At 39.7% G+C, this 12,446-nt stretch overlaps 1 protein-coding gene across 2 annotated transcripts in view; it reads right to left on the reverse strand.

The window, feature by feature from the left end:
* The window catches only part of Bbs9 (Bardet-Biedl syndrome 9), a 530,763-nt gene that overhangs the window by 366,808 nt on the left and 151,509 nt on the right, over positions 1–12,446 (reverse strand). For both annotated transcript variants that reach the window (XM_017795755.2, XM_008823689.2), the window contains exons 8-9: positions 5,527–5,710; positions 4,572–4,701 (exon numbers count right to left, since the gene is read on the reverse strand). In XM_017795755.2, coding sequence (XP_017651244.1) covers positions 4,572–4,701; positions 5,527–5,710 — 314 coding nt within the window. The remainder of the gene's footprint in view (positions 1–4,571; positions 4,702–5,526; positions 5,711–12,446) is intronic.

Consider the following 12,446-nt stretch of genomic DNA (forward strand, 5'->3'; position numbering starts at 1 on the left):
TCCCTGTCTAGAACTTGTAATGCTAATTACTCTTGCCTTTACTTCTCCTTCACATCTCCTATTCACGATTCAAGGACTTTCTTTTTCCCTTAGAGACAAGAGTTATGCAATTTGGGAGTCTTTTAGATAGACCCACTGAAGGGGTACTCCAATTGCCTCACCCTGTGTCCCTGTTCCGCATGGAAGAAGCCATAGTGGCGGCATCCCTATTCTCTACCGGCAATCTGGGTAACCTCTTCAAAGGATGGTGTGATAAGAATAGGAGGTAGGAACTGGCTAGGCAGTTAGGGTAAAAAGACCCCAAAGAAAAGTAGCCAGTTTCTTAGCTAAAAGGCAAAATGTCCTTGGGCCTGTTAGCAACATTCTCTGTCCCAAGGCCAAAAATTTCAAAAGTATTTGGGAGCTTGTACCTAATCCTTAAAAGATTTTAGGGTTACCTCTACAGAGGGGGGAATGTTGGAGGGGAGGGAGTGGGCATGGATTTGATCAAAACACCTTATATGCATGTATGAAATTCTCAATAAAGTTTTTGTAAAAATTTAAAAAGAAAAACGAAATATGGAGTTACCACAATAGTAAGAGTTTGTGAAGCAGCTTTTAACACTACTCTTGTGGAGAAAAAAAGAAGGCATTCATATTCTTTTTTGTCGGGGAGGTTGTCTGTTTGTTTGTTTGTTTGTTTGTTTGTTTGTTTCAAGACAGGGTCTTCCCATAGCCTCAGTTGGCCTGGAACTCGTTATATAGACCAGGCTGGCCACAATCTCACACAGATCCTCCTGCCTCTGCCTTGCAAATGCTAGGATTAAAGGTGTCCACCACCATACCCAGTGCATGCATATTCTTGACTGACCTTTTGATGATGGTGTACCATCATGGGACCAGACTGCTGGTGACTGGTTAAACCTTGTAAAGCTTAAGTTTCATGAAGAACATGGTTGTTGTACTGCTATCCATTATGGTGCAGGGTTTTTGTGTGCTTGTTTCCCTCATTAACTGAAGGTAGAAACAAAGTGTGAAAATGTGCAACTCAGACAAAATGGCATGGAGCTTTTAACAGCAAGAAACTTTTGTATCTGGAGAAGTACTATCCTAACATTCAGTTGTGCTCCTAGGATTCCAATGGTCACTGGAACAACTGTTGTATTCAATAAAGTCAAAGTGCCTGATGCCACTACCTTGGAAGTAGAATCAACTTCAGATGGACCCTAATTTGACATACAAAATTAGCCAACATGTTGGCTACATACCCACCAGTGTGGATTTGCCTTCTTGCACCTGAGCTGTCACAAGTGGGACCAAAGAGAACAAACAGGTTTTGGAAGGCTATTGTGAACTGCTGTAAGAGTTATTCTCCCTGAAGAGAAACAGATGACACTGCCCTGGTGCCAAGATGTTTTTCCTGTTTTAAATCTTTCTAAGTATATCTGATATAAAATGTCTGGTGAGTCGGCTTCGTTGAACTTTAAAAGACCATCTGGTAGACACTGCAAAAGCCAATTTCAGATATGTTAATCATTCTTCAACTATTAAAAACTATAATTCCTGTTAAATGCATAACAATTACAAATAAGTGATGGTTCTCTCTTAAAATAAAAGAAAGCAGATTCTTTAAAAAAATATATTTAGTACTGGGGCTAGAGAGATGGCTCAACAATTAAGAGCATGGCTGTTCTTTCAGAGGACCTGGGTTCAGTTCCCAGTCCTCACATGGCGCCTGATTGCAATCTGTCACTCCAGTTCCAAGAGATCTGACACCCTCTACTGGCGTCTGCAGGCATTACATGGGTGCACTTACATATATTCAGGGGAAAGAATCATACACATAAAATAAATCATTTTCTTAAAGTTTAAAAAAATATACTTCGTGTTTTCTAGATAGAGTTGCAGCATACATACTGTGGATTAACCACTAACTCAAACATGAATGGCCCTCATCAGCTCCAACAATATTTTACACTCAGCTCCTCACCAGGGCAATAACTCATCCTGATTACTAAATACAGGTACCACTGAAGAGTTTTGAAATGAGCAATAATGTTCTAAATAAGCAGACCTGAAGATATCTGGGACTATATGAAGCTTTAGAGAAAGTTATGCCTAGACATGTATGAGACTTTCAGTTCCTGCACTTAATCTAAGGTGCTAAAGAGTTTTTCAACATCTTGTCTCTTACACTAATGATCTTGAAAAACTACTCACTGATAAATTGTGTCATATTTCTGTTGCTTTTGATGAATTTTATAAGTTTAATTTTAAGATATGTATTATATTTTTCACTTAATTTTTTTCTAGTAGAGATGATTTTTAATATGACAGTAAAAGTTTAAACAAATTCAAAATAAATGAGACTTCATTAAGCTAAAACTTTGACAACTAAGGAAGCAATCAATAAAATTAAAATGCAAACTTCACAATGCAAGAAAGTATTTGAAAACCATAAATCTGATAAAAAATTAACATATAACTCAAGAGCAGAAAGCAGTCTGAATAAAAAATAGGCAAAGAACTTGAAGAGATGTTTCTCTAAAGAAGCTACAAAGGCCCAACACTTATTCAAAGTTGCCCAACATTTTATTTTTATTTTATTTAAAAATATTTTATTAGCATTGCTTTCTTTAAGAAGTAACATGGGGACTGAAGAGCTGGCTCAGCAGTTAAGAGCACTAACTGCTCTTTCAGAGGACCCAGGTTCGATTTCCATCACCCACATGGTGGCTAACAACCATCTGTAACTCTAGTTCTAGGCATCCAATGCCTTCTTCTGACCTCCACAGGCATTTCAGGACATGGATGCACTTACCCAAATGCAGACAATACATTCATACATGTAAAATTACAAAAAGAAGTAACACGATTATATTGAAAGACTTTGCATAGGTGGAGAATTTGGAAATGGCAGACACAGAGGAACACTGACAAATTTCATTGAAGCTTGGTAATACAGTTTTGCCAACAAACAATACTCAAAAATTATAGTAGACATACAGAATTTCATATTTATATTCTAAGATATAATTACATATTTTTAGTTTGAGAATTATACCAGTTTAGTTATTACAGCACTATTTCTTTTTGTTTTTAACTTCTCAGACTGTGATTTTTATCTCTAGAAGTTCAATTAGGGCATAGGTGAAGGCATACTGGGGCTGTAGAAGAATAATAGAAAAATAACAGAAAACCTCTTGGTGCCTGGTAATGGGAGAGGTCCAACATCAAGGCCTGAACACCCAGGGCCACATGTGGAGTGAGAATAACAGCTGGTACTCAGGGGAGGTGAGAGGTCCATTCCAGAGAGTCAGTCCTCCCAAGACCATAAACTGTAAATAACAGAGGCCTCCCCTGTCCCCATCATAAGAGGCAAAGCCTCTGCCATGTACAACCTAAGACCTCAGGGGAGGGGGCTGTGGGGAATGTAATCTCTCAGAGGAGACTGAAACTGCTGCCCAACACCAGGAAGTTCTCCATGCTCTACTGTGTTCCACAATCAGCCTAACACCAGAGGTACATGGAACTGTGGCTCATGGTAGGGGTCCAAAACTTCAGGTTCATGTGAAGAGGCCAGAGCTCCAGCTCACTATGCCTCGATTCCTCCCTGTTAGAATGTGACTATATGCTCTGTGCCATTGTATGCTGGATGTAATTTGTCTTTCTGATTTTACAGGGTGTTACAATGACCTGAGTCTCAGAAGAGACTTTAGACTTTTAAAAACTATGGAAACTTTTAAAGTTGAACTAAATATATTTTGCATTATGATATGGTCATGAGTCTATGGGAGCTAGGGAGTGGAAAGAAGTGATTTGAAAGAGAAATGTCCCTCATAGGCACAAGTATGTAACTCTTGGTCCCCAGTTGGTGGTGGTGTTTGGGAGGTATGGAGTCTTTAGGAGGTATTGCTTTGCTGAGGGAAGTATATCACTGGGGTAGGGCTTTGGGAGTTGATAGCCTCACCCCACTTCTAGATTTCCCCATTTCCAGTTCACCCCCCTTCCAATTCGCTCTCTTTGTTTTGTGTGTCTTTGTAATTGAAGATGTACTTGCTCAGCTTCCTGATATGGTCACCTGCTGCCATGCCCCCCCCCATCCCCCTTTATGGACTCTCCCACTGGAACTATAAGCCAAAACAAATTCTTCCATAAGTTGCTTTTGGTCACAGTATTTAACAATAACTGATACACCCATCAAGTACTAGAAGATATATTTTTCATTTTAAAGAAAATAATCTATCAAGAAAAACATTTTCATCAACAGTTTCCATCTTTAATTCATGAGGCATAACTTCCCAGAAATACTGGAATTAAGGCATTTTACATACTTTTCCATGAAAACTGATTTCTACTACTAATATTTACACTACAATATCACCTATAATTCTTTAGTGAAATCACTTGCCATTATTGCACAAAATTCTACAGAATTCCTTGACAAAGATCCTTTAATCAGAGCCAGGTGTGACAGCTCTGCAAGAACATTGTGAGTTCAAAGCCAGCCCGGGACAGGACGAGCCCTGCTTCATGAAAGATAAAACTCAACAAAATGCTTTAATAAAATTGTGTTAAATTAAACCACTTACTGTAAACACCCCACTCTTACTGCCACGGGAACGTGGGGAAGCTGAGTGGCCCACTTCAGTGTCACATCCTGATAAATATGCAACATGTTGTTATGGTTTCCAATCAAAGTATTTATTGTTCCTTCCGAAACTGCAGGTTGAAGATACAGAAAGAAGATAGTAAGAGTGGTCATGTAAGGCCAGGCATGGTGGCGCACACCTTTACTCCCAGCACTCAGGAGGCAGAGGCAGGCAGATCTCTGTGACTTCAAGGTCAGCCTGGTTTACATAGTGGGTTCCAAGCCAGTTGGGGCTACAGGGAGACCCTGCCTCAAAAAAAAACAAACAAACAACAACAACAACAAAAAAAAGGAATGGTCACTTAAAACAGTATAACTACTTCCGTGGGATTTATATTACAACCTAATTCTAATATCTTGGATTTAACACATAAAGATTTTAGGTAATAATACTTCAAGCTACCAAAGCAAAAAGGAACAAACCATTTTACACACATAGAAAGTGACCAATATGTTTGCATTTCATCTAGAAAGTACGAATTTCATTAACATGTAACACATTTAAACTAATGATTTACTGGCCTTGTCTTGGGCAAGTCATTCTATCAGATATTACTGTTCTGTTTATAAAAGACTGATGTACTCATGGCAGCATCTTGAAAAGGTAGATTATGGAAAGCACTAGTGTGCTATAAGTCAATTCTACAAGTGATCTTAAGCAACATAAAATGACTGACAAAACCAAGAATGTGCTTTATATAAAAGTGCTATTCAAACTTTGAAAGTCTTTAAGTTTCCATTACACATTCAACATAAAACTATTTTCCTAGATGTTTTAAATTTGTGTTTGAGTGTTATTTTTTCTGGTGGGTGTGGGGGTGTGTGTCTGTGTCTATGTATGCACACTACATGGTCTTAATATATCAAAAATATAAAAGAGAAATGTTCCCACCCACCTGAGCAATATGGGAGGAAACAACTTGGGTTACAGTCAAGCTTCTTCATGAATCGAATTTGCCCATTATCCTTAAGACAAAAAAAATTCCTCTCACCAAGGACAAAGACAGAAGATGCAGACTGATTGAAAGGGACAATGCATATATCAAGGGCTTGCTCTCCAATATTCAGAGTCCAATCCACCTGGAAAGCAAAACCTAAGATCAATTTAGTTGCTAAAAACAGAAAATTTCAGTCACTTTCATATTGATATATATTAAGGAACTGCTTTACATCAAAGCCCATCAAAAAGATTGGCTGACTTCTCCATTTACTTTCTGAAGATGGTTGATTTGCTATCACTATAGTTGGTATTTTGTAGACTCTAGTAGATTTTATTCCATCTCTTACCAAGTGATATTAACAATTTAATGATCCAAAGCACTCATGAAAAAAGTTACCTACTTCTCTGAAAGACTTCAAGAATTGTGAAATAATGGTCAGTAGTTACTAATGTGCAATAATGTACTATATATCCAAAAAGCTAGAAGAATTTAAATGTTCTCCTTGAAGAAATAGTAAACGTTTGAGGAGATGATGATTTTGAATCATTAGACCTGATTCGAAAATTATATGATGTATTCATAAACCAAAACATCACATGGTTCTCTGTTAATATGTAAAATTTTTATGTTTTGTGTGTCAATTTAAAAATAAATGTAATTCTTTAAAAAGCGACCATGTTAGGCCGGGCGTGGTGGTGCACACCTTTAATCCCAGCACTCAGGAGGCAATCTCTGTGAGTTCAAGGCCAGCCTGGTCTACATAGTGAGTTCCAGGACAGCTGGAGCTACAGGGAGACCCTGTCTCACAAAGACCAAAAAAAAAGAAATTCTACCATGTTTACCTTACAAGTCAGATCTCATAATCAATGAAACACAAAGTCAATATTGTTATTAACAAAATGATTTGAAACAAAGACAACTACATAGAGCCTGACCAAGCTACGACAGTAGTATGAACAGAGTTCTCTACACAGAACTATTCCAGGGTATCCCTATATCTGTGGAATATTCAATGTTCAGTAAATGCTTCATAAAATAATTAAGGGACAAACATAAAGTATGCATGTAAAAGATTCTTAGAACTCATCTTTCAAGAAATTAATATTTCTAAGTCAATAAATATGATGACAGTGAAGATGGCTTCACAAAAGAATCTACATAAGAAGAAATGAGTACCTGCATAGTTAACAAATAATGGTAATATATAAAAAGGGAAGAATGCCAAGCATGGTCAGGCATGCCTATACTACAAGCCTTCAGGAAGATCAAGAGTTCAGGACCAGGTCCTATGCAAGCTGCTGCAATAGACCCTTCCTGGCAAGCTATGCTCACTGGTGCAACTGTGGAATGACTACTATGGGGGTAACCAACCATTTTCTGATTGAAATAAGGCTCAATTCACAGATGGGAACTAATGTCTGGTACCATAAACTTGCTCAAGAGCCCACAGCTAGAGAACAAAGGTCATAAGTCCTAGAGGAGAACTTACTACTACTATTTTACTAAATGGACATGAGTCAAACCACCTTCTACTTTTAAGTGTAGATTAGTGCTGCTCTCAGCCTGTATCAGAGAAGCTTTTGTGCACTGAGTGATAGTTAATACAACTGGTCAAGTGTGGAGACTAAGTGACTGTGAAGTGCTCATTCCTAAGCAGGACATCTATATCACCCCCTCCTAGGCTCAAGGAACATCTCCAAAGAGGGGGTAGAAGAGGTGTAAGAGCTAGAACTTGGGAAGTACTGCTGCATCACGCTGTCTTCTGCACATGACATGGCCATTACACTTACGAACTCCCTGCAGCTGTGGTTACCTGCATAAGACCTGCGCAAGCCTGGACCTGTCACCATTTCATCATGTATCAGGGAGGGGCTCTGAAGGCCCCACTCCTCAATGAGGACTATGAGCAATTAATGGGTACAATGGGAGAGGTGTCTTTTTCTTCAGTGGTGTGTAGCCTCTAAGTTGCCCATGTTCAAGTAAATAAGCCCGACTCATATTCATGCAGGCAACCATAATTAAACTCAGTGAGTCCACCAAGAAAAAGCCATCAAAGTAGGAGGGGCTTGTTGGGAAGAAATAGTTTCAGTAAGGGGTAGAGATGAGAGAGAAATGGGAGGGGCAAAATGGCCAGTCTCTGGTAACATAGCAAATTCAAGACCAGTCTGAGCAACATGAGACTTCTTCCTCAAAGCAAGGGGGAAGGCTGAAGCTAGAGCAATAATAGCACAGCAATTAAGAGCATGTACTGCTCTTGCAAAGGACCTGAGTTCTCTCCTAGCACCCATCAGGCAGCTCACAATCACCTGTTAACTTCAGCTACAGGGGATCTGATTCCTTCTTCTGATCTCCAAGGGTACTAACAGGTACAAGGCATGGATACACCTTTAATCCCAGCACTCAGGAGACAGGGGCTGGTGGATCTCTGTGAATTCGGGGCCAGCCTGGACTACATAGTGAGATCCTGTCTCAAAACAAACAAAAGATATGAAGAGTTGCTTTAAAGATACAGATGAACTTATGGCTATCAAGACATAATTTTAGGTGTCAATCTGTGTACTTTAAGAATTAAAATATCTGAAGAATGGATGCAATCAAAATGAGTTTGGTCAGAAAGTATGCTGTCAGTATGCACGTAGGAGCCATCTGTGGGAAGGAGGTAGCACTGTAAATATAGGTAGATGAATCAGATGATCCTACTCTGAACTAGAATTCAAAACTAAGAAGTCATTCTTTCTTGCCTAATATGGTGGCACAGTCCACAATACTAGTACTAGGGAGACTGAGCCAAGATCAGGAGTTGGAGGTCAGCCTGGTCTGTGTAGTGAAATCTTGTCTCAGAAAGAGAAAAGATAGGGAATTAGGAAGAGAAGGAAAGAGGAAGAGATAGAAAGAGGGAGAGAGGGAAAGAGGGAGGGAGGGAGGGAGGGAATCATGGATTTACTATTTAATTAGATTCCACTGGACACACAAGACATGGCAACTATATTTCTCATTACACTGTAATGGGCTAGAAGTCTAGTATTAAATGTCATTAGCTATAACTCAGGCTGATGTGTGCTTAACTAAGAGATGAAGACTTGTTCAGAGTAGACAGACATATCATGTTTCGGAGGCCCCAGTCTGATATCAAGTCATTATGTACTTTCGAGTCACTAGGTACTGTGTGGGAAACACTCTCTACATTCCAAATGAATCTCACAAAATACAGAAGTTTACAAAGAATAATAAAACTTCTTCCATTTCCACCTAAGATGAAGTAACAGAAAAGGATTTACCATCCAACTTGTAACAACCACAAAATGCACAAAATATATAAAATAGTTAGCAAGGCAAGAAAGAAGAGTGATGCCTTAAGTACTGAAAACAAATGCGAAGAGTGATGTGACTGCTCCAGCCAGTTTTCAGCCAGGCTCAGGAGGGCTAACTCAAGCAGAGCCTAGCAGACCTACTGAACTGAAGAGACAAATTTAGAGTCCGGAGAAAGCAAGACAGTAGAGTTCACATTACAGCAAACCAGGGAAGAGAAAGTGGTACGGAGAGACCTCTAGAGACCTATAGAAAGTTTACCTCAAACATCTAGTTGAGTATCATCACATTCATATACAGGGACTACGGAAGGCCACAGAATAACCAGCTGGAGGTAGTGGTGCCCAGCATTCACACAGAGAGTGAAACCACACTGAAAAACTCACAATCCTGGAGCAATTGATAGAGTACTCAGAATGATCTTGCCTCAGAAGTAGGGAAAAATTACCTCTAGAATAAGCAGTGCTGTCCCAGCTAGTAAGCATTAAAAACAATGCTCAATCTGGGCGTGGTGACACATGCCTTTAATCCCAGCACTTGGGAGGCAGAGGCAGGTGAATCTCTGTGGGTTCAAGGCCAGCCTGGTCTACACAGTGAGTTCCAGGACAGGTGGGGCTACAGGGAGACCTGGTCTCAAAAAGACCAAAAAAATAAAAATAAAAACAATACTCAAAATGATCAAACTGTTTCCAAACAAATGTGTCCCAAGGCTAAGTTCAGCCTATAAGACAAAACTATATAGAACACAAAAAAATAAAATTGACTATATCTGACTCCTAACAATATTTTTAATTACTAAGCAAGCAAAAGAAACAGGAAAATGTGATATACAATGAAAAGAGAAATAAATCAACTGAAAATAACTCAAAATTGAGTTAAATTACTATTAAAACTATATTTTACACCTTCAAAAACATGTGTGCAGCTTTCCCAGACCTGTCTGCATTAACCATCGATAAACTCGCAGCAGACGAGCTTCCTTATGCCGCAGATGGTGATTAACACAGACCCACTGGCCAACGTGCAGAGAATAAGAGGCTAAAGAGTGCTTATCCGTGATTAGGACACCTATATCAAACTTCTGCCTCCAAGGCTCAGGGACCATTGCAGAAGAGGGGGCAGAAATAGTATAAGAGCCAGAGGTGGTGGATAACCACAAGGATAGCTAGTCAGTAACTCATATGAACTCACAGAAATCCTGACAGCACAAACAAGTCCCACATAAGCTCAAGCCAGACTAAATCTCAACACAGACATGGGCAAGTGGGTAAGAAACCCCAAACCTACCTGAGGAACTATTGGCAGTCAATGGCTGCTGGGAAGGGAGAGTCAATCTTATTTAAGAGTGAGACTTTTAGTAGGTTGACCTGGCTCCAATGGATGAATCCACATCAAAGGTTATTTGGGGACACAATCCTGACTCTATAGGCCTTAATTTGGGGCAGGGAGGTGTTAGAGTACAGAAATTTGGTGGGAGGTTAGAAAGCTGTGGTCCAGAAACAGGAGAGGTTTTAAATATGATCAAAAAATATTGTATGAAATTCACAAAAATTCAATAAGAAATTACATTTTATTCATTTTATTTTTTGGTTTTGTGAAACAGGGTCTCACTGTGTAGTCTTAGCTGACATGAAACACTCTATCACCAGGCTGATCTTGAACTCAGAGGATTTTTTTTTTTTTTTTGGTCTTTTTGAGACAGGGTTTCCCTGTAGCCTCAAACTCACAGATTCACCTGCCTCTGCCTCTGCCTCCTGAATGCTGGGATTAAAGCTGTGCACCAACACCCGGCAAGAAATTAAATTTTTTTTTAATTTTATGTGTATGAGTGTTATGCCTGCATGTAAGTAAGTACACCTGTGTCATGCAATGCCCGCAGAGGACAGAAGAGGCTGTCAGATCCCCTGGAACTGGAGTTACGGATAGTTGTTAGCTGCCATGTGAGTGCTGGGATTTGAACTCATGTCTTCTGCAACACCAGGCAGTATTCTTAACTGCTGAGCCATCTCTCCAGCACCAAGAAATTAAATTTTAAAAACACATGTGGATGACCTCCATGGGCACTTCACAATACAGGTGCATTTACTCACATACAGGCAATACATTCATACACATAAAATAAAATAAAAACAATAAAATATTAAAAATACATGTGGAGATATTGAAAATAACCACATGCAAATTGAATTTGTAGAGATGAAATCCATACCAAATGAGAGTAATTCCTGTAGAAAAAAATAGAGAGAAAGATCTTCAAAACAGTCCCAAGAGGCTGGAGCAATGGCTCAGTAGTTAAGAGCACTGGCTGCTCTTGTACAGGAGCCGGGTTCAATTCCCAGCACCCACATGGTGGCTAACAACCATCTGTAACTCCAGTTCCAGGTGACTTGAATGCCCTCTTCTCACCTCCACAGGCACTGCACAACATGGGTGTACCTACCTATATGCAGTCATTACACATAGACACATAAAATAAAAACAAATAAAATATTTTTAAAAACAGCTCCAAAATTATAAAAAAAGAAAAAGATTTTTTTGGGGAAGGGGGTGATTTTGAGACTGGGTCTCACACTAGGTATCACTGGTTGGCCTCCAGCCACCTGCCTCTGTCTCCAGAGCGCTAGGACTAAAGGCGTGTGCCACCATGCCTGGCAAGAATAAGAATCTTTAATGGGGAAAGGCTCAATAGCACAAAGTTTGCCTAGCATGTATAAAGCCCTGGGTTTAATCTCTAGCACTGCAAGATAAATTAATTAACTGAACCAAATGTCAAGAAAATCTGTAAGCTGTGGGACAGTTTCAAATAAACTGAATATATGTGCAATTGGAATTCTCCAGGGAAAGGAAAGAAAGCATGTGCAGAAAATATTTGAAGAATGAATGGTCAAAATTTTTAAATTTTATGAAAATTGTAAATTTCCAGGTGCAAAAGGCTCAACATTTTCTAACCCTGAAAGAAAGAAAGGGGAAGGAAGGAGGGAGGGACTGGGGGGAGGGAGGGACTGAGGGGAGGAGGGAGGGAGGGAGGGAGGGAAGGAGGGAGGGAGCCTAGTCTACATAGTGAGTTCCAGGCGAGCTGGGGCTACAGAGAGACTTTGTCTCAGGAACAGACTAGAGATTGAGGGAGGGAGGGAGGGAGGGAGGAACTAGGGAGGGAGGGAGGAAGGGAGGGACCAAGGGAGGGAAATAGGGAAGAGAGGAAGGGAGGGGAAGAAAGAGAGAGTGAGGGAGGGAAGGAGACATCAGAATCTTAATAGTCCAAAATAAGTTGTAAGAGAAAATATGAAAATTAGCCAAAGGAAAGTACATTATGAGCAGCAGAATAAAATATATATAAATATTCACATTAAAGGGGCATTTCTCTGGGCCAGTGTGATCAGCAGGTAAAGCCACTTCCAGCAAGTCTGATGACCTATGTTCAGTCCCTCAATCCCACGTGGTAGAAGGAGAGAACCAACTCTAGCAAGTTGTCCTCTGATCTCTACACTAGTGCTGTGGCACACATGCACACACAAAAACAGACAAATACATAAATAAATGAAATGTAAAAAGAAAAAAATTATATA

This window comes from Nannospalax galili, unplaced genomic scaffold (assembly GCF_000622305.1).
Source record: "Nannospalax galili isolate Female #2095 unplaced genomic scaffold, S.galili_v1.0 scaffold1149, whole genome shotgun sequence".
Lineage (NCBI taxonomy): Eukaryota > Metazoa > Chordata > Mammalia > Rodentia > Spalacidae > Nannospalax > Nannospalax galili.